This window comes from Marmota marmota, unplaced genomic scaffold, assembly GCF_001458135.2.
Source record: "Marmota marmota marmota unplaced genomic scaffold, marMar, whole genome shotgun sequence".
Lineage (NCBI taxonomy): Eukaryota > Metazoa > Chordata > Mammalia > Rodentia > Sciuridae > Marmota > Marmota marmota.
Window position 1 is genome coordinate 24,257,683 of NW_025999869.1, and position 24,131 is coordinate 24,281,813.

Here is a 24,131-nt window from a genome sequence, read left to right on the forward strand (position 1 = left end):
TCTAAGCAGCAGGCCCGGGATCAACTCTAGGGCTGGACAGGGCTAGCAAGAGGAGTCTTTGGAAGTACATTTATCTGTGGGAGCTGGGAAGGGATTGGAACAGGACGGGTTATGTGCCTCAGAGGAAAGCATACTCCACGGGGGCCTGGATAACTCAGGGTGTGTGGGGACACCTGTTCTGAACCACAGGCCTGCTCCTTGGGGATGCCGCTTCCCTGTGGAGCAGGGAGCTCTGAGGCTTTGTTCAACTGCCCATCAATCTGTGGGACAGGAATTCTGTGCCTGTCATGGTGTCACCTAAAAGGGATCTGGGTAACATGCATCTAAAAGTACCCACTTCAGGATTCCCAAAGTGGACGCCGGTGCAGGGCCCTGCCCTCTGCAGCAACATGAGGTTAGGGTCGGGGGTAGGGCGAAATGACTCTGGTGGGTCCTGGATAGAGCAGGGGCTGCAATTCTCTGAGCGCTTAGTTGTGCCCTCTGCTCTAGCCAGTCTAGAATTGGAGACATGGCTTTGAGTTAGTCTCTGCAGCTCCTGACCTCCCTGGGCCTCAGTTTCCTCATCTTCAGAACTTGGAGGTCAGGAGAAGTGCCACCTGCCATGTGCCTTGGGCAGCATCTGGCCTGCAGGGAATGCTCAGCAGGCAGCGGCTCTGGAGAACCATTAGCAGCTGGCTGGTGGAGGCTGTCTGAGGAGGCTTGAGAGTGTCTGGGGAGACCGTGAGCCCAGAGAACATGGGGCATGAGGGAGCCCTGTGCTGCATCTGGCGCATCCACCACCTGTGGAGACAGGAGAGCATCCTTTGGGCCCCTGTCCATCCCCAGCTGGATGTGATTTGCAGTCTCAACAGGTGCACAACAGTTGTTCTGCCTAAAGCCCCTGTCTGAAAACAAAATGCCTGCACCATCTGGAAAAGAACTCTCCAAGGCTCAGCAGCCGGCTGCCTGGGGCTCACCCGCTAGGCTCCCTGCACCCTCCCCAGGCAGATTTATGAAGGAAATGGGGTGCTAGAAGGACTGCTTCTAAGGTGCTGAGATCTGGTTGCAGCTTGAAATAGAAACCGTTACCAAGTACCCTGTGCTGACCAGAGACACTAGGTCTCTTCGTGGTGTCCAAATGGGAGGGGTGTGTCCTCAGCTCACCATCCTTAGCCTGAAGCAGGGAGAAGCTCTGATTCCCAGTGAAGTCACAGGGGAGAACCAAACAGTTTTCCTGCTTGTCCAGCCTGAGGTTCAACCAACTAGTTATGAGAGTTTGCTTGTCCCAGTCACAACAGGACCCCACAGTCTAGAGACATCACCAGACTTCATACACAAAGGCAAAAGCTTGAGACCCTAGAATCCCACCATGGCCTGTGGGAACTCTGGGCTCGGAGCACAGAGGCAGAACCTCTGCTCCTCCATCACTGGGAAACACCTCCCACGGACTTATTCTCTTGCTGCCCTTGCTGTGGTCTCCCTTTCCTGCTTCCGAAGACCCTAAAGAGCCAGAAAGACCAATGCCCACAAACCACCATGACCCTCTGAACTGCAGGCTCTTCACACAGGGAGATCAGATGAGATTTGGGTCCAGACCCATTATTGCAAAATGCATTTTAATCCCACTTTACTTCTTAGATTGAGTCTCCTCACAGTGTCCAGCAAGCCTGCAGGAGGCATTTGGTAAGGACTGGTCAGATGCCCTGTTATACAAGGAGCTAGGGATGGCTTGACACTGTCCAGTGGAAGGCCAGCTTTTGGGGAAAAGAAATCCCACCAAAGACAGCAGTGAGTGAGTGGGAGCACGGTAAAAAGCCATCACCTCTCTGCTGAGCCAGCCCTCAGCTCACTGAACATCTGTGGAACTATGGTGGGCCACCGACATGGCTAGTGCTGTGCCTGGGGAACCAGGTGACCTCTCAATTGTTCTTCCTTCTCTCTGGGAACTGTTACAACCACTCTGAACCTTTTCTCTGTACAAAGGAAAAAAAAAAGCCCATCATTGTCTTCGTCCTTTCCATAAGCACCTACTGCGTACCAGGCTGAATACCTTCCAGGTGGAAAGCTCCAGGCTTCTCTACCTCTCCGGCTGGCTTTGTCCCCCAGCTGGAACAAATGCCTGGGGCAGTCACATCCTGGCCCACTCCCAGAAGGGCCCCTTCCTTCCTCTTTGCCCTTCTTGCCTGCTGCTTTGTCCTTTGTGTTACAATCTTTGGTGACACTCTTGTCCCAAGGCTTCTATCTGTATTCCGGCCACCTACCATCCTCACTGCCTCAGAGGGAGGGCCCCGGGGAAAGGCCGGACTCTGGGCCAGGGGAGGTGCCCTCAGCCTCTGGGGCTGATGAGTTGCTCCTTAAGGGCCATAGTTAGGGAAGGGCCAGTAGGGACTGCAGATGCCTGGGAAATCTAAGGTGGTCACCAGCCCACGGTCTGGGATTTCCAGTTCCTCCTCCTCCTCCACTGCTTGAGTGTCTTTTGCCGGCAGTTACTGCTTGGACACCTGATGCCTCTCTGTGCCTAACCAGGGCTTTTCTGTCCCCAAGGCATGGATTTTCAGACAGTTCCTCACCAGGGCCCCCCCTGCTCTTGGGGCTTGAGTACCTCCAGCCTTGAGTGTGGCCCACAGGCTGTTTACTCAGTTAATGGCTATGTCTCACGGGAGTGAAGTTCCCCTCATCTCTCTACCACTCTCTAGCTCAGGACCCATCTTATGCCCTGTGCAACCCATGAGCTGGGCCCATACAATGCTGGAGGTGGGGGTTTGCTGGGTGCTATCCCAGAGCCTAGAAAAAGGTGACTGGAGAGGAAGGACAGGCCAACAGGTAAAGGACAGGTGCCTGTGCTCCAAGCATCCTTCCTGGGTCGACACATTCTTAGGAAGTGTTTACCTCTTAGAAATGCACCTAGGTGGGCCTTCCCCAGGCCTCAGAACACCTGGGCATCACCAGGTGCCTCACAGTCCACACCTCTCACCCCACACTGAGGTGAGGGTGCTGCTGGCAGGCCAAGGAGGCAGTAGGCTGGGGCTGCACCCTGTGTTTTGCTAAGCTTGGTTCCTGTGCTTTTTTTTTTTTTGGTACTGGGGATCGAACCCAGGCATGCTTAACCACTGAGCAACATCCCCAGCCCTTCTTGTATTTTATTTAGAGACAGCGTCTCACTGAGTTGCTTAGGGCCTCATTAAGTTGCTAAGGCTGGCTTTGAAATCATGATCCTCCTGGTAGGTGCAGGGCAGGCTGAACTAAGTTGTCTGCAGGGCTGATAGCCCTGGCACTCAAACCCCCCTTTGTCTGGTCCTTTATCACCTATATAATCACTGTATGCCAACAAGGCAGCTTGCAGACCCAAAGACCCCACTAAATCTGGGCTATAAAAACTCCCTCCTGCAAGGCCCCTCTCTCTTGCTCTTGTGCTCTCTCGTTTCTCTCTCTCTCTCTCTCTTTTCTCCTCTTTCTCACTGCTGCAATAAAGATCTCTTGGTTGCTCCAAATGTTGTGGTCACTTTCCTTTCATCTCCTATCTCAGCCTCCAGAGCCTCTGGAATTACAGGTGTATGCCACCATGCCCAGCTGGTGCCTGTGCTCTTGCTTGGATCCTGGAGGCAGCATTGGCCACATCGAGAACCTCTCTGAGATCTGGGGTGTGGATGGCTCAGCCATTCCCATCCTGAGCCTTCCCAACACCATGATCCAAGGGAGCAAACTTGAGAATTGGAAATGTGACCTTCAGGGCTTAATTGCATGTTGAAATCTTCACAAAAGCTTTGCAAAAACACTGAGATTTATGAGGACAACACTGTGCTGTCCTGGTAAAAAGCTGACATTTCAATCGTTCATGTTTTATATCTTTGTAATGAAATTCTTTGTTTTCTCTGCAGCCGCTTTAAAGTGTTTACTAACATTCAGCAAGCTCTCTGTTCCGTGCAAAATTTTGAGTTTCTCCATGGTACATAAAGTCAGGCTGGGCTGTGTGACACTGCTCTGCCATCCATGAACAGTGACAGACAAGGTATCCAACTACCCCACCTGGGCCTATCTAAAAGGAGGGTTAAAAAAAAATCACCAAGGCATCATATTTTAATGAGTTTTCTTTGCAATTTGTATGTAATAGATTTTCAATAAAAACCTGTAATTAGTTCATTTTCTACTATTCAATTGCTCTGTTCTGAGGCCATGGGCAGCTTCCAGCTGGGATCTTTAAAAAATGGAAATGCTTGAACACTCAGCTCTAGACAATGCTAGAGAGTGTTGAGTCTCAACACACCTGTTAGGAGGAAGCCATTGGAGATGGGAAAGAGGCAGCCTGGGTCTGAGGTGGGGGAGGAGGAAGATGAAGAGGAGGAAAAACTGGTACAGGGAAAGAGCCAGCAAGCATCAGTTCTGCTCAGAATTGACCCTTCCGTGGTGTAGAGGGCAGAGATTGTCCTACCCAGAGCTCTAATGCATGGATGGGAGTCTCATTCCTGTCACCCCTACTCTTCATGTGGCACTCATTGATACCTGCCAAAGGACCATGGATGGCTTTTCCAGTGCAGTGGGGCAGTTGGAGGCACATGTTTGCCCTTGGCTTTGTTTCTATTTTCATATGGCAAGGCAGAGATTAGGAGGACAGAGACCAGGTACTCAGACCATAGAGAATAGCCCTGCTCACTTTTTTTTTTTTTTGTCCCGATAGTCATCACTGGAAAGCTTCAAAGGCCACATCCAGCTCTCCACTGATACTCGGTCCCCTCTCCAGTGATTTGCTTGGGCTGGCACCAACAGTGATGGGGCCTCCTGGCAGGCCTGTCACAAGGTGAAGTGGCTGCTTGGGATGAGTCCTCTCCCAGCTCTAAGCCAAGTGGACTTCTCCCAGCACCAGCTTTTGTGGCCTGGGCCCCACCCATCACCACTGCACCCTGGGGACTACATCCTCACCCCCAGTCCTTTGCCCCACAGGAGCACATGCTGCCCACCTGTGTGGGATGCCTTTCTCCTTGCTCTTTGCCTGGTTTTCTCCAATATGGTGCTCAGGTCTCAGCTCAACGTCCCTCCGGGACCTCTCTGTGAACAGTTGGTCCTCCCTGTACCCAGCACACTCTGGCTCAGCTTCTGTGTATTTGTCCATCTTTCTGTTCCCCAACTGCCTCTCTGCCAAGTCCACAAGCTCCCTGCTGTCAGGGCCTGATGGGGTCTTGCTCACAGCTGGATTTCTACCCATTGCTTGCTAGAGTGGGCTCTAGGAGTGTTTGTTGACCTGACACTGCCTTATCATTCTTGGTTTTCCTCCTCTTAAGCCTTCCCATCTCAATTCCTCAACCTTTGCGCATGGTCCTCTCTCTGCCCTGATTAGGCTCCTCTGAAATGTTCTGGCTGGTGGCCACTCAGTGACTTGGTGCATACCAGCTCTGCAGCAGACTCCCCCAGACCCCCAGCAGTGGTCTTCCTTGTACAGTTCTGCACCCAAGTGAGCTGGGAGCTTGGGCCTCTGTGCTCTGGAAGCCTGCTTTCCAGGGCCCTGCTTGGGGCCTGTGGCTGCCAGGATCTCCAGTTTGTAGTTGGGCCCTCTGTGCAGAGCCTCCAAGACTACAGGCTGTGCATTTCCCATGTTTTTGTGACAGGGCTTGACATGGGAGGCTGGTGCTGCAGAGGGTACTCTGATGTGTTTTGGGTTCCTAGCCACTGAGCTCTGAGGAACTACCAACCGGCACTCCATGAATGAGGTATGTGGATTTGCATAGCTGCAGAGCTGAGCTCCTGCTGGGAGGAGGGGGGACAGGGGAGAGCAGGGGGCTAAACTCAGAGCCAGGGAGCCAGGGTCTGCTGCCTCCTTGGGACGTGGCCTGTGGGTGGCAGGAACCACAGGCTGAGGCGCAGTGCTGAGCGGGAGCTCTTATCTCTGTGCACAGTTGTTGGGGGAGGTAATTAAACAGTGGGCAGGCGGCCTAATGGCCTAAGAGCACACTTATCCTGAGGAGGGCTGAATGGTCAATGAGTAGCTCTGGGAGCAGGATGGGGCTTTCTGGGATGAATCACTTTTGTCTTCATTAAGGCATCTTTAGCTCATGTGGGAGGCAGGGACACCCAGTCAGCAGATTGGGGATGTCCGGGCTGCCAGGGGCAGCCACGTGGGTGCTCTCTGGCCTGCTCCAGGGTGGCTAATGCTCCCTCACTAGGGGCCCCACAGCAGGCCCCTCACAAAGCCCTATCATTGCTCCTTCTTCCCCCAGGCTCTCTGGAGACACACAAAGGCCCTCTGGGATCCCGAGTCACAGTCACATCACATTCAGACTCGTGCTTGCCAAGTGTATTTCTCCATAGACTTCATTTTCTCACAGAGCAGCATTTACCAAGGACTTCCCGGTGCATGGCAGCATGATGAGCAGAATAGTCTCTGCCTTCACGTCAGGGGGAAGGACAGTGATGGCTAGGAGAAAGGGCATGTCCTCAGGGCCACTCACACAGCCTCTATCACTGACCTAAGGTGTACTTTATCACTTACCATATGCGAGGTATGGTGCTAATCTCTTTGTGTAAACTATTTCATTGAGTCCTGAATAACTCTATTGGTGGTTATTATGCCCTTTATTTTGCAGAGGGGGAACTTGAAGCCAGCTTAACCTCTGGTAAAGGGTTATCTCAAGCCACCCAGCTAGTAAATGGCAGAACAAGGATCCAAATCCAGGGGTGACTTGGACTTTGGGTCCACACTCTTAACCACTTGCCCCTAGGCTTATTACTATGTAGAGATGAACGCAGGGCTGCGGACGCACAGAGGAAGGGGTATGGGGCTTGGTGGAGGGAACAAAATCAAGGAAGACGTCCTGAAGGAGGAGACTGTTAAGCTGGGCCTTAATGTTTCAGGAAATCACTCTGGGGACAGTGAAATTCTCCTCATCTGAGAACATAGAGGAGTTGCACAGTGATTCAAATGACTGAGAAACTTCTGGAATCAGATGTTGGGTACAATGCTGATTCTACTACCTTTTCGAGTTGTATGACCTTGGGTTGGCTATTTAACTTTTCTGAGTTTTAATTTCTTTATCTGTAAAAGTGGACATAATACACAGTGCTGACACATGTTAAATACTTGGTACCTCTTTATATAACTGGAGTATTAAGGGTCCCTTACTAACTACAGCAATACTGATGAGAGTACACTAACCCTGACCCAGTTATTGAGCCTTGGCCTCAGGGGCCCTTGGCAAACTCATTTGGCAGGTTCCACGAAGCCCCTTCTATGCTTGAAGTCAGGAAGCCATCCCACCTCTGTCCTTGGAAGGGTGACTAATGAGACCTAAACCTGCTGTCTTCCAACTTTCAATTCCTCCTTTGGCCACTGCTCTGGAACTATTTTGTGCTCTTGAGAGAGTGAGGGAACAAGCACAGTGAATCCAGTTTTGGGCCACTTCACTTGCAGGTCCTGTGTGAGGTAACCAGCTTCTTTCTCTGGGGTGAGGGAGTCTTTGGCACTGTTGCTTTTGCTGCTAGCCACACTGAAGCCAGTCCACAGGCACTACTGGCTCTCCAACTTCAAATCTCCAAGGAAATCCAGAGAGAAGTCTTGACAAACCTCATGCTATCCATAATCTTTCTATGCACTATTCATGACTCAGGAACCAAATGGGGTTGGATAAAATAGTTATCCTTGTCATTGAACTTCCTGTCTGAACTCACTTTCCAAAGTAAAGAGCTAAATAGGTTTGGTTAGTGAGGATGCTTGCTGCCATTTTATCTGGCCATTTTGTTCTTCCCAGGGCAGTGTGAGGACCGGTTGATGTACAGTGTGTGGAAGTCTGGACCTGAGACAGGCAATATCCATCTAGAGGATAAGGATGTGGACAGGGAAGCCACACCACTTTGCAGCAAGAAAGGCAGAAAAACCAACTCTGACTTCACCAGCTGACCGTTCCATCGGATTCAGAGTTGCCTTGTCTACAGAAATAGGGCACTGATTAGATGAAAACACCATTTTCCTTCCTGCTTGCCGGCAGCTTACAAGCAGAATCGAGGGAGGGGATCCAACCCCCACTCAGCCAGAGCCCTGTGGTCCTGACGATCCAGAACATTACCATGGGAAGCCCTTTATCTTGCACGGCTAGCTGCTCAAACCCTTCCCTTGCATCCAGCACATTCACTGGGGTTGCCCTCGAAGGATTAATTAAAAGGACAAGTATCTTCCTAAAAAGCAGAAGAAACTTATAATGAATTTAAAGAGAGAAAAATCCTCATTTAAGCAACATGTTTTTTTTTCCCATGAACCCAACCTGAGCACTCAGGAAAGTGCAAAACATGCATAATTGAGAAGCTTTTTAGATGAGCGACTTTTAAATTAATTGACTGTGATGAACAGACAGGGCCAGGGATCTCATTCGCCAACCACCCTGGAGCCTGGGTTCCTGCCACAGCAGGGCTGGGTGCCTCTGCTTCTTGCTGGAGAGGTGGGAAGGGAGGACAGGGGTCCGTCTTGAGATCACAGCCTACCGGGAGTTCTTAGACCTGCCTTTGATTTAGGAAGCCAAAGGCATGCTAGGTGATAGAGGGGAGTGAGGGGCCACCCTCCTGTTTCATTCTGGTCCCTATATGGTGACAGGTGATTGGAAGCTTTAGCTCCATCTGATAGAAAGAGATGGGACTGATTCCCATGGCTCTATCACCTGCCCTATGCCCTATCTTGGGGGAGGGTTACCTTCCTGCTTGCTGGCAGCTTACAAGCAGAAGCGAGGGAGGGGATCCAACCTCCCACCCAGCCAGGGCCCTGTGGTCCTGACGATCCAGAATATTACCATTCTTCAGAGCCAGGAAGGAGGTACAGCCCTACCATGAGCCAGCTCAGCTGAGCATGGGCAGCCACTAGCCATGGGATTTCTGATTTCACCCTCCACTAGCTGCAGACTATGACAGACACTGGCCCAGCAAGGGCCAGGCCAGCCACAGGGGAAGGCTTGATGTAGGGGCCCCCTACACCCGATCTCAAAAACTCTTAAATACAAGTCACTTCTGTAGGAAAAAGACCCCCAAACCATCAACCTTTAAAAGAACAATCAAGCCTGCTTCAAAAGGTTATAGGGGATGGGCATGGTGGCACATGCCTATAATTCTAGTGGCTTAGGAGGCTGAGGCAGGAGGATCACAAGTTCAAAGCCAGCCTCAGCACTTAGCAAGATCCTGTCTCAAAATAAAAAATAGAAAGGGCTGGGATGTGGCTCAGTAGTTAAGTGCTCCTGGGTTCAATCTTTGGTACCAAAAACCAAAGGGGGTGGGGCGCTGTAGGACTGGAGTCACCTTGAAGAATCCATTTTGGGTGCTTTGCACCCAAGGATGCTATAAAAATAGTGACTAGAAAATCAAATTCCAAACTTTTAACTGCTGCCAGACTATCAGCTCTAGTTCTTAAAATTGAATCCAAAATGTTGCTGACATGTCTGAGATATGACTTTTTTTTTTTTATTTTAGTGAGATTCCTGTAATGCCCATCGATTGCTGGGTAATAAGTTGTACCTGTATGTCTCATTTACCTATGTAAAATTCACCGAACCATAAATCTACTATGGGAATTCAGTTTAGCATTCCTGTGACATTGAAAAACCATTGATCCTCGTGTACTCTAAGTGGCTGCATGTCAAGCCCATGTGCTCCAAGTGCCTGCGGGTCAAGCCTTTATAGCTGGGGTAACTCATTTTGTGGCTTCCTTAATGGTCGTGAGTTTTCATTTTATTGCGTATCTATTATTTGGGTTGGGCTGTGATGAATGGTTTGTCTGCCTGGCTCAAAACAAGTCCAAGGAGACAGCGGTATCTAATTTGCTTTAAAATGATGATTATAAAGCTTTTCAAATAATCATCCAGGAATGAAGGGAGCAGATGCCACATTGCCCTGCCTGAGACATATGGCTGGAGGTGAGGGGATGATGTACCCCATTTTTAGGTTGACTTGTGATTATAATGACCTTCATTAGGGAATCCCGGGGAGGCCTTCTTTCATCCTAGGCAGTAGGGATGCTTCCGTTTCCCCCAGAGAAAAACCAGGAGCTTGCTGTGTGTTTCTAGATCCATCCCTGGGATGGGGCCTATGAAATAGAGGCTGTTGTACCAAGTAGGATGGTGCCCAAGTAGAGCCATTCTCTGCTTCATGATGCCATTTGGGGACATATAAATAGAGATAACTGGTGTATCCTCTAAATTCCTCAACTTCTGCCTGGGATTCTAGCCCTTCCTTCCTTCCTTCCTTCCTTCCTTCCTTCCTTCCTTCCTTCCTTCCTTCCGATTGAACCTGGGGTGCTTAACCACTGAGCCACACCTCCAACCACCAACCCCTCCCACCTTTTTAAAAAATTTTGAGACAGGGTATTTCTAAGTTACTTAGGGCCTCACTAAATTGCTGAGGTTGGCTTGGAGCTCGTGATCCTCCTGCCTTAGTTTCCCGAGCTGCTGAGATTGCAGGTATATGCCACTGTCCCTAGCTGGTGCTCCGGCTTCTATTACACAGTAACCTTTTCCTTTACTGCTCTTTTGGCAGAGGGGTCTGAGCCCAGAAATGAATTTCTGTGCCCAGAAAACATGCTACTTCTGTTCTGACGTGGACAACCGCTATTGTTGTCATCTGCCCTAATTGCACTACCCTATTGTCTATGTTTTTTTTGGGGGGGTAGAATCATCAAGGATCTCAGTCAGGGGAAGTGGATGGAGAAAGTCATGCAGGAAGCCATTGCTGAGGACAGGAGGGAGGGCCCATTTAGTGATAGGCAGGTGGCTGCTTAGCAACTGGCTGTCAGAGAAAACAAAAGCATCCCTCCCCCAGTTTTGGGGTAGCATCTGTGGGGTATAAATTTCTGTGGAGAGTCCCACCGTGGCTGATTTGAAGCTATTGAGTATTCAACAGTTTGCTTGAAAAATTCCTGATAATTTTAACAATCAACTCTTATGAAACCAGGTCTAAGGAAACATTCTAAAATTTAGAGACTTCTTTTTGAGAATAAGCTCCTTGGTCCACAGAACAGATACCTTCCACAGCAGGAGAAAGTCTCCCAGTTATTCCCATCTTAATAGGAACTAATCGAAGCAGAATAAGTTTTACTAGAGGGCGGAGAGGAGGAAGATGGAGACCAAGCCTAGTCACATTGTATCAAGCAAAGCCCTGCAATTCAGGGTCAAACATTAGGCCCTTGGTACTAAGGATGCTGTGAACTGCAAAACTCTCCCTCCCCTCCACATCAATCACATGGGCATTTCCCTTCAGGAAGAATCATACTCGTTTCTCTCCCTTATGTCATCCAAGTACCTCTTCCATCTGCCACAAGAGCCCTTCTTGCCATTGAATCGCACAAACTCCTTCTCAGGCCTTGAGAATATTTGCAATAACGACAGCTCAAAGAAATATCAATGTGAAGCAGGAATACCTTTCTGAAAATGAAACTCCAGCTAAGGGCTGAGGGAGGATTCCAGATTCTGTGGCTCAGGGTACTCAGTGCCCTGGTGGGGGACCCACGCCCATGATCCCAAGGCCAGAGCCTGCAGATAGGCACTATGAGCCTGCAGGTCACACCCAAGGGCACATAATGAAAGGTGCTCACAAGACCTGCTCTAAATAGAGCCTGAGTGCCCTCAAATACAAAGGGGTTTCATCTCTTCATCTCTCTGGGGCTAAGAATGTCCCTTTATTCCCAGTTTGGGCCCAGCACCACCCTTCCCTTCCTTGCTGTCTGGGGATAACTCTTGCAGCTCATAGCTCTGGGATGTCCCAGCTCTGCCTATGTCCCAGTAGTTAACATGATGTAATCTCTTGGAAGCTCACCTCAGGCAAAGTCACAGGTCCTTGAGATAGCCCATCCTCACACAGGTGTTAAGCATAAGGGTCCCTGTACATGGGCCACCCAGATACTTCCTCCACAGCCACAAGAGCACCTATTTTCCATGTTTCTCCGGGGATCCTGTGCCTTTCTTCAACTTGGACCTTTACTCTCTATTGTCCTTGGGTGGTGACTGTTTCCTGGCCCTGCTTGGCCAGGCCTCCAGCTCTCCTGCAGGATTTTCCTCCACGCATTGATCCCCAGTAGGGCCAGGCTTCAGCCCAAAGATAGACCTGACATCTGTTCCCTCCATGTGTAGTCACAGAATTCCCCTCACAGCTCTGCTTCAGTCACACTCAGTGAGAAAAACCGTTACCCAAAAGGAACAGGGTGAGCCCACTCTGTTTTCACCCATTCACCTTTAATCCTTTTCTTATATCTCAGGCTTGTTGCAAAATAAACTCAACACTTCCACCACTCAAAGAAGCCCACTGGGGAGACAATGGGACAGACTCCAAGCCCATCACCACGGTGAGGCAGGAGCATTTGCAGACATGAGCCCCTGTGCCCATGGGACCCCATAGGGGGGCCTGACTTACGGAAGGCTGTGTAGAACTCGTGTAGGCTCAGGGAGCTGTCGCTGTTGTAGTCGTCAAATCGGAGGAGGTCTCCTGGCGTACACCCCAGAAAGTCCCCTTCTAGGTTCTGCTCCTTCAACATGTGCTGTGGGGTGAGGAGGGTAAAAGGTCAGAGCCATATTGAGTTCAGTGTCAAGGACATGGTTGGAAAGTGGCTCAGGCCCAGTGGGGGCTTTGGGAAGCTCAATGGGCCTGTGAAACACCCGAAGCTCTTTGGTTTTGTCTTGTCTGATCCTCTCATTTTATAGATGAGGAAACTGAGGCAGAGAGAGAGACAGAGAGAGGGAGAGAGAGAGAGAGACTTTCCCAAGGTCACAAAGTGTTTGGGACAGAGTCTGTACTAGAGCTCATGTCTGTCCTCTCCCTGTCTGGGCAGACAGACCCCCAGCAGTGCAAGATGGGAAGGTCTTTTTGGCCATTTGGCTTACCTCCTTGTGCTATTGTTGGGGCAAAGAGAAGAGAAGGGGTTTAGGAACCCACCAAAGAGTAGCTGACCTTGGTGTGGTTCCCCTGGCTCCCGTAGCACAAAGCTGATGGTTGTATTTCATTGCTGCACCCTCAGTCCTACCACTTCCAGAGGAGCACCTCCTAGCTGTGGCACCCCCAGAAAGGGGTAGCTACATTCTACTGACCAGGCCCGAGCCGCATTCTACTGGTGGGCCCTCATGGACTCCTTTTCTGATCATGGTCTAGGCTGCAGGAGGCAGACCCCTCCTCCCCAAGCATGGCCAGCCATGCCAAAAGGTAGCTTTGGGTAGAGGTTTCAGGCCTCCCCACTCAGCTGGAGTTAGAGCACAGGAGAATACTCAGAAGGAAATCTCAGAACAGAGGAAATGATTTTATTTTATTTTGAAGGGGAGAGGAAGGCAAAGATGTTTTCTCTTTGCTTAACATTCTCAGCTTGCCCTGTTATATTAAAGGCAATTTAATGTGATAATGTTAAAAAAATGACCCCTTACCCAGCAAGGGAGAGAATTCGATAAAAGGGAGATCAACCATAACGGCTGAGATCAATCTTTCGAAGATGAAAATTTCCCTTTGTCTATTTCTGCATTGGAAATTGATTAACTTTTCATAGGACCGACAAGTTTTTTTCCCCCTGTGCCTTTGATTCGGCGTCAAGGGAAAGCCCACCTTAGCTGGGCTTTGCTTGGCAGATTTATGGAATGGACTTTAAATATATTAAATTTTAAAGAGGAAATCATAGTCAAATTACCATGCTTATTAATGGCTTCAGATGCCTCATGCCATGTCTCTGCTAGATTAGAACAACATTCTCAAGGAGGTTCTGTCTACCAGGGAGCTACCTGGGAGCTGCATGGAGCTGGGTGCCAAGTGCCTCTGTCCAAGGCAAGCCGATGTCACCTGCCCTTGTCACTCCCTGCACAGCCTGTACTGTAGGGAACCACCAGGTGGTTCTTCCTGCAGGTAGCTGTAACTAACAGGACCTGGGCTTTTCTAGAGCAGCTCAGGTCACCTATGGGACACTGGCATTGCCCTTTAGGGTCTTAGCCAGAGCAGGGGCCAAGTGCTGACTGAGGTGAAGATTTGCTGGTTCTCTGGAGGCCATGGGCAGCAGGCCTCTTGGGATGCACAGGGTTGCATGTGCTGTGGGTGTAGTGTGGGTGAGCAGAGCAGAGTCATCTGAGATTCCCAAGGTGCGCTCAGGAAGCAGGCTCGGGCCTGGCTGGAACAGAAGGCCTGAGAGCAAGGAGCCTGTGACTCCAGGCTTGAGTCATTGATTCTCACTTGGGTTTTGCAAGTGCTTGCTTTTCCTGCTGACCTTGAGAGGACCATATGGAGCCTCCTGGTGGGAGACACCTGGCGCTGTGGGGAGGGCAGTTGAATGTGTAGCAACATTCCTGGGTTGCACCTGAGTTCCTTCATGTTCAGGCAGTGATCGCAACTAGGGCAAGCTGCTTGATTTGTTAGCATCTCAGTTTCCTCATCTGAAAATATCTGTGAAGTGGGATGACAGGCATCTCTACCTTATAGCAGAGCATGGCTGAAAGATCAAGGAGGAAATAACAAAGACCACGATGATGGCCACTGTTGTCTGTTGTGAACACCCATGTGCCAGGCACTAAGCTAAGCATATCTTTAATCCTATGATGACCCTTTGAGGCTCACAGATGAGAAATGGAGGCCCAGTGCAGTGAGGCCATCCCCTAAGACCCACCAGCTCCTATACGTTGGAAGCAGCCCTAGACCTCAGCTTGGCTCTGAAGTTCGTACTTTCAGCCACTGTCCTACATTGCAAGGGACTTGCCCATGCTTACTAGCCACAGGCAAAGGGCCTGGCTCAGTGCCAAGCCAAAGTACTCCCCTCCTCCGTCCTTCACAGTGACCCCCTCACTACCTTGATGAGGTCACTGTACCAAGGTTAAGATTTCTCTGGCATAAATATGGTGACACATCCTTGTCATCTCTGCTCTGGTGGCCACTATAGTTCTCTGAGGAAGAGCTGCCCCCATCCACTCAAGGCACCAGGATGCTGACCTCACTTTCTTGCTTATTTTTGCACCTGGCTGTGGGCCTCCTGGGCCCCAGGCTCTTAGAAGCAAACCAGCAGAGCAGAAGCAGGAATGCAGACTCCTGGGCCCAGGACAGCCTTTCTGCATGAGGACCCCCACCCTGGCCCCAGGGAACGAGGTCAGTCTTTCTTTGCTTTTTGAGCTGCAGATGCTGACTACTCTCACAGCAGCTTGTCGCTGGACCAAGGGGCAACTCTGGGGAGGGACACAAGCCACAGGTTCAATGCAAGTGCTTTTCCAGACAAGTGTTTTTGGGGTGGACTCAGGGCTTCCTGCAAGTAAGAAAGCTGGGGTTTGGGCTGCTGATATTTGGCCACCAAAGAATCGTGTTGTCACCGGGCAGAGGACTTGGGACCCTCCAGGACAGAGCTCCAGAGGTGTTTTCTGGAAACCAAGCACTGCTTCCTTTTGATATTTCTGCTAAGGAAAGCAAAGGACTCAAGGAGGACAAGTTTGGTTTCCTAATTAAAACATCAGCCACCAGCCCCGCGGCAGGAGAGTTTTGCCTGCTGCCAGGCAGGGTGTCACAGTGTGTTTTGTAAACAGTGGCTGAAGGCGGCTGGTGGGAAATGAATATAACTTTGTTTGTAAGATGTTCTCAGAGGTGTTGATCACAGACTCTGAGATTCCCGGAAGGGTGGCAGAGTGGCCTCCTGGGGACTCTGTGACAGAGACAGTTGCAACCCACTGTCCTCCCATGATCTCCGTGTCTCTTCTCTGTAGGTGCTGAACGAAAAACTGGATTCCTTTATAACTTGGTTTTCACTGAACGCTGTACCCACCTGAGCCAGTTCAGAGCTGCTGAGGTGGCCGTTCCCATCGGCATCCAAGTCCTTAAACAGAGATTCCACCAGGAGAAGCTTTTGGGAAGCAGGGTCCTGCCTGTTTTCTACTTCGTGGAGTGGCTGCTGGTGAGTCTGGAGCGCCAGAAGGACATTCTTCAGGCGGGCATAGCCGGCCATGGTGCACGTGTCGCCTGGAAGAGAAGACGGGGTTGTTACAGCAAGATGTGTCCTTCGATGAGAGAACATTTTCTCCATCATGCTACTCACAGTGGGTCACCAGGCCTTTACTGTGCAGCAAATTGTGCAACTGTAGTAGATGGGACTTGTCTGTCTGTCCACCCATCCAAACTACAAATATTTGTATTTAATAAATGCTGCGTGTGATGCAAATGCCGGAGGGAGCCTGTCTATCCGTCCCATGAATATTTCTCGAGTGCCTACTATAGAGAGCGAGTGCCAGACGGAACAGGAAAATTCTTTCTGCAGAATTTACAGCGGCAGCCCCACAGCAGCTTTAGGAAAGCCGGCCCCCGATTCCATTTGTAATAGCTCACTTTTGTCTTAATCCTACCTTACAGGCTGCTTTTGCATACTTGGCCTCATAGATTAGGGAGTCTTAGTTAACAGGACTAACAAGCCCTGCTTAAGGTAATTAGGTACACTCCCAGAGCTGGATTACTTGAAAACAAACATGTGTACACAAGTCCATGACCAAGAAACAAAAGGAAGCTTTATGAAATTAAATCCGCAGCACACAGCCCATTACTCTTAGGCCTTTTATCACAGGCGTGTTTGCTGAACAGCATCAGAATCGCACCGTGCTTTGGCAAATGAGGCCTGTGATGCACTGTGACACGACATAGTTTATCTTGCTGGTGACGGGCCACTAGGATGAACACCACACAGGGCAAAGCTCATAAACTAGGTCTGCAGGGATATCACCAAGCCGGGCAGTACCTCCTGCCCTGCTTCCCCACCTCCCCGGGGGAGGGAGCTTTTCCTGCTTCTGGCTTTGCCCAATCCACCATCCGGTCCAGGTTGCTGGGAATGGACTTTCTGAGGCTTAGTCATTTCCCCCCTTAATTTCAAGACCAGCTCAAGGCATCAGGGAATATAGCTCAGGGTTGGAGACCCAATAGAGAGCAGTGCTAGTGAGCATGGGCTCCAGGGACCAGTGGGTTTGAGTCCAAACTTCACTGCCACTGGACTGCATGACCTGTAGCCTCAGTGACTTCATCTAAGAAGTGGGGATGACAGGGTTCTGGGTTTTGAGGAGTAACTAACATTCACACAAAGGGCTTTGCACTGGTCTGGTACAGAGTAAGGGCTCAAAGAATGGTCGCTACTCTTTCCCTTGTTATTAGATCCACATTTGTTGAAAAGCCACTAACAGGGAAGATGGTGGGAAGGGAAAAGAATGATGGGCGAATCTGCGGGTCTGTTCCCCTCTTCCTCCGGCCCTCTCACTAGACAAGCCTGGGTGTTCTAAACACAGTCTCTTGTATTTGTTTGTGTTTCTAGATTTTCTTCCAATTTGGGGTCAATTGATTCCCATCAGGAACAGATGCCTGTTACCATTTCCTTCTGCATGTTTGTTTAGGAAAAAATCAATTGTTGTGTTCAATATAATCCAATCTATTTGCTCCCTGGGAGTCTCCATGCTCTGTCAAGAATGGTTCTCTCCCATCCCCCTAGCCCTGCTAACACATTTTATTTTATTTATTTTTTGCCTGGTAGGATATTGATTCTTGGAAGTTCTCCGGGTTTCCAGTTGGCAAACCTGGTCCTCAAGTCTGTGCAGCTATGCAGTGTTGAACATGGTGGCCTTGCCCCTCTACCAAGACACTCCTGTCCCTAGGAGGATGGGACTGGTTGCTGGGTTTTTCTTCCTTCTGAGTCCCTCACCACTCCCCCAAAAAGGAGGGAGTCTGGTCCTAGCAAATGGACCACACGTGGGGATATAGAATAGGAATGGGGAAGAAGCTGTGGGGGTGAATGGGGATGGAGTCCCTGCATGACCTAGTGCTGGCTTCCCTGGGGGCGGGCACGTGTACTGAGATGCTGGGAAGCTGGTGTGCACAGCTGGAGTTAATAGGAGGCTCACCTCAGAAATGCTGCTGGAAATGAAGATTCTAAGAATCTGCCACATCAGAGCCACCTGAAGTTTAGGTCAGGCCGGGTCTGATGGGCTGTGACATCTCATTCTTGCCCAGTCTCTCAACTTTCCTCATGGACTGAGGTGGGGCACAGACTCCTCTGAGCTGCTCAAGGTCCTGTGTCACCAGAGATCTGCAGCTGGACAATGCCACCCACCTTGGCAGGCTGGGGAAGCCATAATGCGGATCCTGCTGAGGCAGCTCTGCAGGTTCTGCCCTCCTTTCACGTCTCTGTAGCCCACTGTGAGCTTGTGTGCTTCCAGCTTCTCTACCCTGGCGACTGCCACGTCTACAAGTCAACCTGGGACTTTGGGGGACAGGTGCCTCAAGTTGCCAGGATCGGTGATCCCTCAGACCAGGCCAGACCCCTCCTATCATTCACCTGCCCTTATTGACAAGCTGTGTGCCAGGCCCTGGGCAGCCCCGTGAGGATTCAGGTGCTTCCAGGGCATGGCATCCTGGGTGTCCCTGGAGGAGAGTGTACGAAGCTAGGATGAGGAAAGCCCTGTGGGGATAATCAGGATGAGACCTGCAGGACGAGGAAGAGTAGTGGGAGAAGGATGAGCAGGGCAGGGTGCTACAGACAGCAGGAATGGCTAGTGGCCAGCGTATCTGGATATCTGGAGGTCTGAGAAGGCCAGTGGCTGGAGGTTGTCAGCTGGGGGACAGCGAGACAAAGCAGTGTGGGACAGGGCAGTGGGGCAACTCAGGCAGGACTCCTGGGGCTGTGGGCAAGTGTGGGAGCCAGAGTAGGGGTGTCAGGTCCTGCAGCTCTCAGTTCCAAGCTCCTTTATTTCCTTAACTGAGGGCTTCCCTGTACCAGGTGGCTGCTGGCCGCTGGGGTTCTGAGCAAATGCAGGAGGAGTGCCTGGAAGAGAATCTTAAATCCTTCTTCACCCCAGGAGCAGCTGTATTAAAATGAGTCACAAGAGAGGAATTTGTCTAAAATCAAATCATGAAGTCGTTTGTCCAGTATTTCTGATCTTCTCTAGGGTGTCCCAGCAATCCCTGCCATGGTCACCTGAATCCCACAGGGCTGGGGGCCAGTGGAGCGGGGATGGGGGAACATCCTTCCCCTGCCCTCTTCCAGCCCCAGAGGCAGATGCCTCCAAATCTGTGGCTTCCAGCTCCATATGAAGGTGAGCTTTCCTCCCCGAGGCAGGCCTTGGCCTGGGGGGAGTCCACCAAATTCCAGTTTTAGGTTTTTCTTCACAAAGTCCTCAGTTTCACTGTGGGTCAGACAGGAGTAGCTTACCCACATGAAGCACTGGGTACCCGTGACTCTGCTGGACGTAGTCTTTAGCTAGAGGCTCCCTGCTCTGCTTTCAGTTCCAAACAGTTGTCTTGTCATAAAATAAATATATGCCCATCAAAGAGCACTTGGAAAGCACTTATGAGTATAAGTAGAAATAAATAAATATAATAAATCATCCACAATCTATCTCCCAAAGGCGGCTGCTGTCAACACACTGCTGGCCAGAGGTTAAGCCATCCCCTCTGCTCAAGTGATGAGGGGCCCATTAGCACAATGAGCTCGTGCACGTGGGCGGCTGGCCTGCTGCATGTGGACTCCGAGGCCTGGGTTCCCTAGCTTCTATTTTCTGACTTTTTTTTCCTGCCCTTCTCAAGTTCCTCTCAATTTTGGCAAGAGAGGGTCAATAGCCAAGGGTCACATCTTTCTTGTCTTCTCTTGGGTCATCCCTGCCCACCCACCTGGAAAGTCCACATGGGACTGAGAGGTGGGGCATGGTGGGAGAAGGCCCTTCAGCAGTATTGACCCCCGGAGCATGCTCTGGCTTGGGAGCTTTGCAATTATAGACTCCTTCCTCCATCTGGAATGTTCTTCACCCAAGTCTCTACACAGCTCACTCATTCACTTCATCTTGGCTAAATATCACTGATCTACACCTTCTTCACTATGCCCTGACCCTGTTAGTGGGGGATGGGTGCCTGCGGGGATGGCATGTGGTCTTTCTGGACCAGGGCAGGGTCCAATCTTAGCCTTGGCCTCAGCAGACTTGGCTCCTCCAGGGGGATGTTCCCTGGAGGGTATGCATCATGGGCTTGGGGACCCCAACACCCCTCCCTAGTGCTCCACAGATGTTGACCAGCCTGGTGTTCAGAATAAAATGGGCAACCCGTGGTGTAAAAGCTTAAACTGAGGTCCGGGTACTGTTGCCAGGGACCCTCTGGTCCAGCCTGGGGGAGGGCAGACTCAAATACAGTTAAATGTGCCCACTGATGGATCCAGGGGTGGCATGACTTTACAATGATTTGAGGTCTGTGCCTTGTCATAATAGACTGCTGTGTCTATCTGAGACCAACAATTAGAGACGATTGTCACAGGCTGAACAGAGCACTGACAAGGGAGTCAGGAGACCATTGGACTTGGACTGGCTGTGAGGCCCTAGGCCCCTCACCACCTTACCAGGTCATTACATAAAGAAAAGGTGAGAGGAAGTGTCCCTGTGGCCAGCCATAACCGAGGACTCTCTCTCTTTCTCTCTTCCTCTCCCTCTCTCTCTCTCTGTGGCAATGGGTATAGAACCAAGGCCTCATGCACGCTACATGAGCTATACTCCCTGTCCCCTTTTATTTCCATATTTTCATAGGTACATTATAATTTTGCATAATAATGGGGTTCACTGTTTCATATTCATACATGCACATGATATAACAATATAATATGGTCAATAGCATTCCCCAGTATTTCCCCCTTCCTCCCCCTTCTCCCTTCCCTAGTTCCTTTCCCCTACTTTGTCTCCCTTCTTTGTTTTCATGAGATCTCCCCCACACACCTTTTTAAAAAATTTTTCTTTTCTTTTTCTTCTCTAGCTTCCACAAATGAGAAAACCAAACCAAACCTGTGCCCTTGGCTTTCTGAGTTTGGCTTACTCACTCAAGTTCCATCCATTTTCCTGCAAATGACATAATTTCATTCTTCTTTATGCCCCAGCCCTTTCATTATTTTGATTTTGAGACAGGTTCACTAAGTTGTCCAGGCTGGCCTCGAACCTGTGGTCCTCCTGCCTCAGCCTCCTGAGTAACTGGGATTACAGGCGTGCATCCCCAGGCCCAGATGAAATGTACTCATTGTTCCAAGTAAGTAGGGGTGTGGCTTATTTGTCTTTGTCACCTTCAATGTGGGGCCTGAGATAGGGTGGCAACTAGATAAGCATTTATGGATCAGCAGAAGAGGGGAGATGTCCTGGATTCCCTCTCTTTCTTCCCACTGCCCAGGGCCCTTCCATCTCTGAGCCCTCTCAGGGTCCTGCCCAGCCTCACAGGCCAATAGTAGGGTCCAAACACCTTCTTGCTGGCCTGGCTCCCTGCCATTCAGCAGGGCCTGCCCGGCCAGCCCTGGCTCTGGCCTCGGGCTCCTGCCAGCACACATGTGCTGTGGGGCTCTTCCTGCTCCCAGGCCAGGCCTGCTTTGGCAGATAAAATATTGATCAGCCTGTTGAAGAGCCCAGAGTGTGATCCTATTTTCATGTCAGAACTCGGTAATGAACTACATTTATCAAGCCCGTTCTCCATGAGAAAGGTCAGTCGCAGATCTGGCTAAGTTGTTATGACACCTCATTAATCTAGTTCCCTCAATAATTGTCCCTCTATGAAGATTCTAATGCTCTCCCATTCTGGCCACTGTCCTCCACACCAAAGAGCATGGGCACGGCCACGTTTAATTTTTAAGCAAAGGGAGATAGGAAGCAGGGAGCTGCCTGTGGAATGAAGTGTCCATCAAAGGAACACTTTCTGTTGCAAAACAAAGGGAAGTGAAGGAGACATTGTGAATATTCCATCAGCCACTTGTGCCCTGCCAGGTCACGCCCCCAAGGGGCCATCTTTATTCTGTAGCAGGCAGGTGAAGCTCTGGCCTGGGTGGGGCTGGAGAATCCCATTCAAGGGGAGGGAGGGTGTGGTAGAATGTGGGCAAGACAGAAAGGCAGCAGGAAGCCCAGCTTCTAACCCAGTTCAGAGGGGGACAGGCCATGTGCTCAGGAACCTGCATGTTGATGAGGCTGGAAAGCGGGTTGTCTCTTGTTCTTCCTGTTCCCTCCCTGTTATGGTTTGGGTATGAGGTGTTCCCCCCAAAGCTCCTGTTAATGTAGGAATGTTCAGAGATGAAATGATTACGTTATGAGAGTTGTAACTTCATCAGTGGATTAATCCATTTGATGAATTTCTAATTTGAATGAATCAACTGGCTGGTAACTGCAGGCAGTTGGGGACTGGCTGGAGGAAGTAGGTCACTGGGAATTATATATCCTCCGTCTGGCTCCTCCCTCTCTGTCTCTCTCTCTCTCTCTCTGCTTCCTGGCTACCATGAATGAATAGCCTTCCTCTACCCTACCCTTCAGCCATGATGTTCTGCCTCACTCGGGCCCAGAGCAATACAGTTGGCTGACCACGGACTGAACCTCTGAAACCATAAGCCAAGAAAAACTTTTCCTCCTCTAAGTTGTTCTGGTTGGACATCTCAGTCACAGCAGTGAAACGCTAACTAAATGCCACCCGCCCCCTACAACTATTCCTTCACCCAGCTCTTCAGCCTCCCTTTCTAACATGCCAGCCCCTGGCTGAAGAGGCCCCTCATGCACTGCCCCTGATACCCCTTCACTGCCCTTCCCTGGACTTCCATTAGGTACTTATTTATCCAGTGCAGATTGTCAGGCATCTCATTAGACAACAAGCTTCTCCAGGGCAGGATTGGCCTTGTTTTCAGGTGCCTCCCCAGTACCTGGCCCAGTACCTGTGTGTAGACAGTGTGCATTAAATGTCCGTTGCCTGTATGACTATGGACTCCTGTGGAGAGGGGAGACAGGTGACTCGGAGAGGGCCTGTGGCTCTGCCTTGAGGGAACAACCCCAGGCACCCTGAGCCACAGTGATGGAGGTCTGGAACTCTGGAGGGACTGGGGTCCTGTGTCATCTATCTGGTCAGCTTCCAGGTGCAATGTGAGTGTAGGAGCCCAGCTCCTGGGCCTTACCCAGTGAGACACCTCCCTGGGCTTACCAGGGGGTATGGGCTCTTCCTCACCCAGGAGATTTCCTACAGAGTGACCTCTGGCATGGCCAAGCTGGGGATGATGGCAAGGTGGTCAGCCACAGAGGGACTTAGATACTAGGTGGCATAGGGAAGTCTCTTTCAAGCTCTCATGGTCATGGGGCAGCTCTCTAGGAAATGCCTCTGGGGAGGAGGCAGATGAAACATTTAGTTCTCTCGTCCTACCATGGCTAGCCAGGACAAAGCCTGGATAACTCTGCAAAGAGGCCAGCTGGGGAGGCCTGAGGGTATATTCTGCCAATGCACAGCTTCAGGAAAGGCCTGATGCCTTGGCTGGGATCTGCTCAGTAAATGGGCACAAAGATGACCCTGGGGACCCTCTGTGCATGGGGAGAATTTTATTAACAGGAAAGCATGTGAGGGTGGAGTGGCTTTGGAGGAAGCCAAGGCCACAATGAAGAACCTAGCCTTGATGATCTCCAGAATACTGGAATTTTCTGCGGGGGCACAGCCCTGTACTCAGGAGACTGCCTATAAATCCCAGACTTACTGGAGAGGGAAATGCAAACACAGATAACTGACATCATGAGCGAGCTCATCTTCCATTAATGTCAGAATCCCCTTCAAGGATGGGGAGGGTCTAAGGGCAGGGGAGGGGACAGAAGGAAGTGCTGGGGTGGGGGCTTTGGGTCAGACTCTGAAGTGCCACCAAACATGGCATGAGCAACTCTCTTCCCAAAATGGTCTTTTCACCAGCACTTTAGAAACCACATAGTAGCCATCTGTGTGCCCTTGGGCCACACTCACCGGACTTCTTTAACCTGACAGGGTGGCATGGTTCCTTCCAGGCAGGCCTGGGACCAAGGCTCAGCTCCCTAGAACCATACCTGGGAAAAACCTAGACCAGCGAGAGGCAAGATGTGCTCCCATTCTCCTGGCTTCCCTTGAAGTCGGCTCATGTGCAGGCTCTCTGCTTTCTGCAAATGTTAGCAGCATGGCTTCCCACATGTCCCCAGTCAGTCTGATAAACCAATATCACGTGTTGCCCCGACAAAGCTGCGATCTTTACCACTGAAGCAAAAACGTGGCATAATCGTCTGGCACCAACATTACAGCTGAATGTGGTCGCGCTACCCGGGCCTCAGTTGCAATGTGTCATTTTGAGGTCTATTTTGAAACCGCTAAGCTGTGCAAAGAGCGAGAAGTATTTTACTCCCAGATCTAATTTATGAGCCGCCATAACTTTGCTAGAGTTTAGCTTAAGA

At 50.5% G+C, this 24,131-nt stretch overlaps 1 protein-coding gene across 1 annotated transcript in view; it reads right to left on the reverse strand.

Moving 5' to 3' along the window:
• The window catches only part of Fstl4 (follistatin like 4), a 405,787-nt gene that overhangs the window by 109,361 nt on the left and 272,295 nt on the right, over positions 1-24,131 (reverse strand). The window contains exons 5-6 of the mRNA XM_015492824.2: positions 15,701-15,894; positions 12,346-12,469 (exon numbers count right to left, since the gene is read on the reverse strand). Of these exons, the coding sequence (XP_015348310.1) occupies positions 12,346-12,469; positions 15,701-15,894 (318 nt within the window). The remainder of the gene's footprint in view (positions 1-12,345; positions 12,470-15,700; positions 15,895-24,131) is intronic.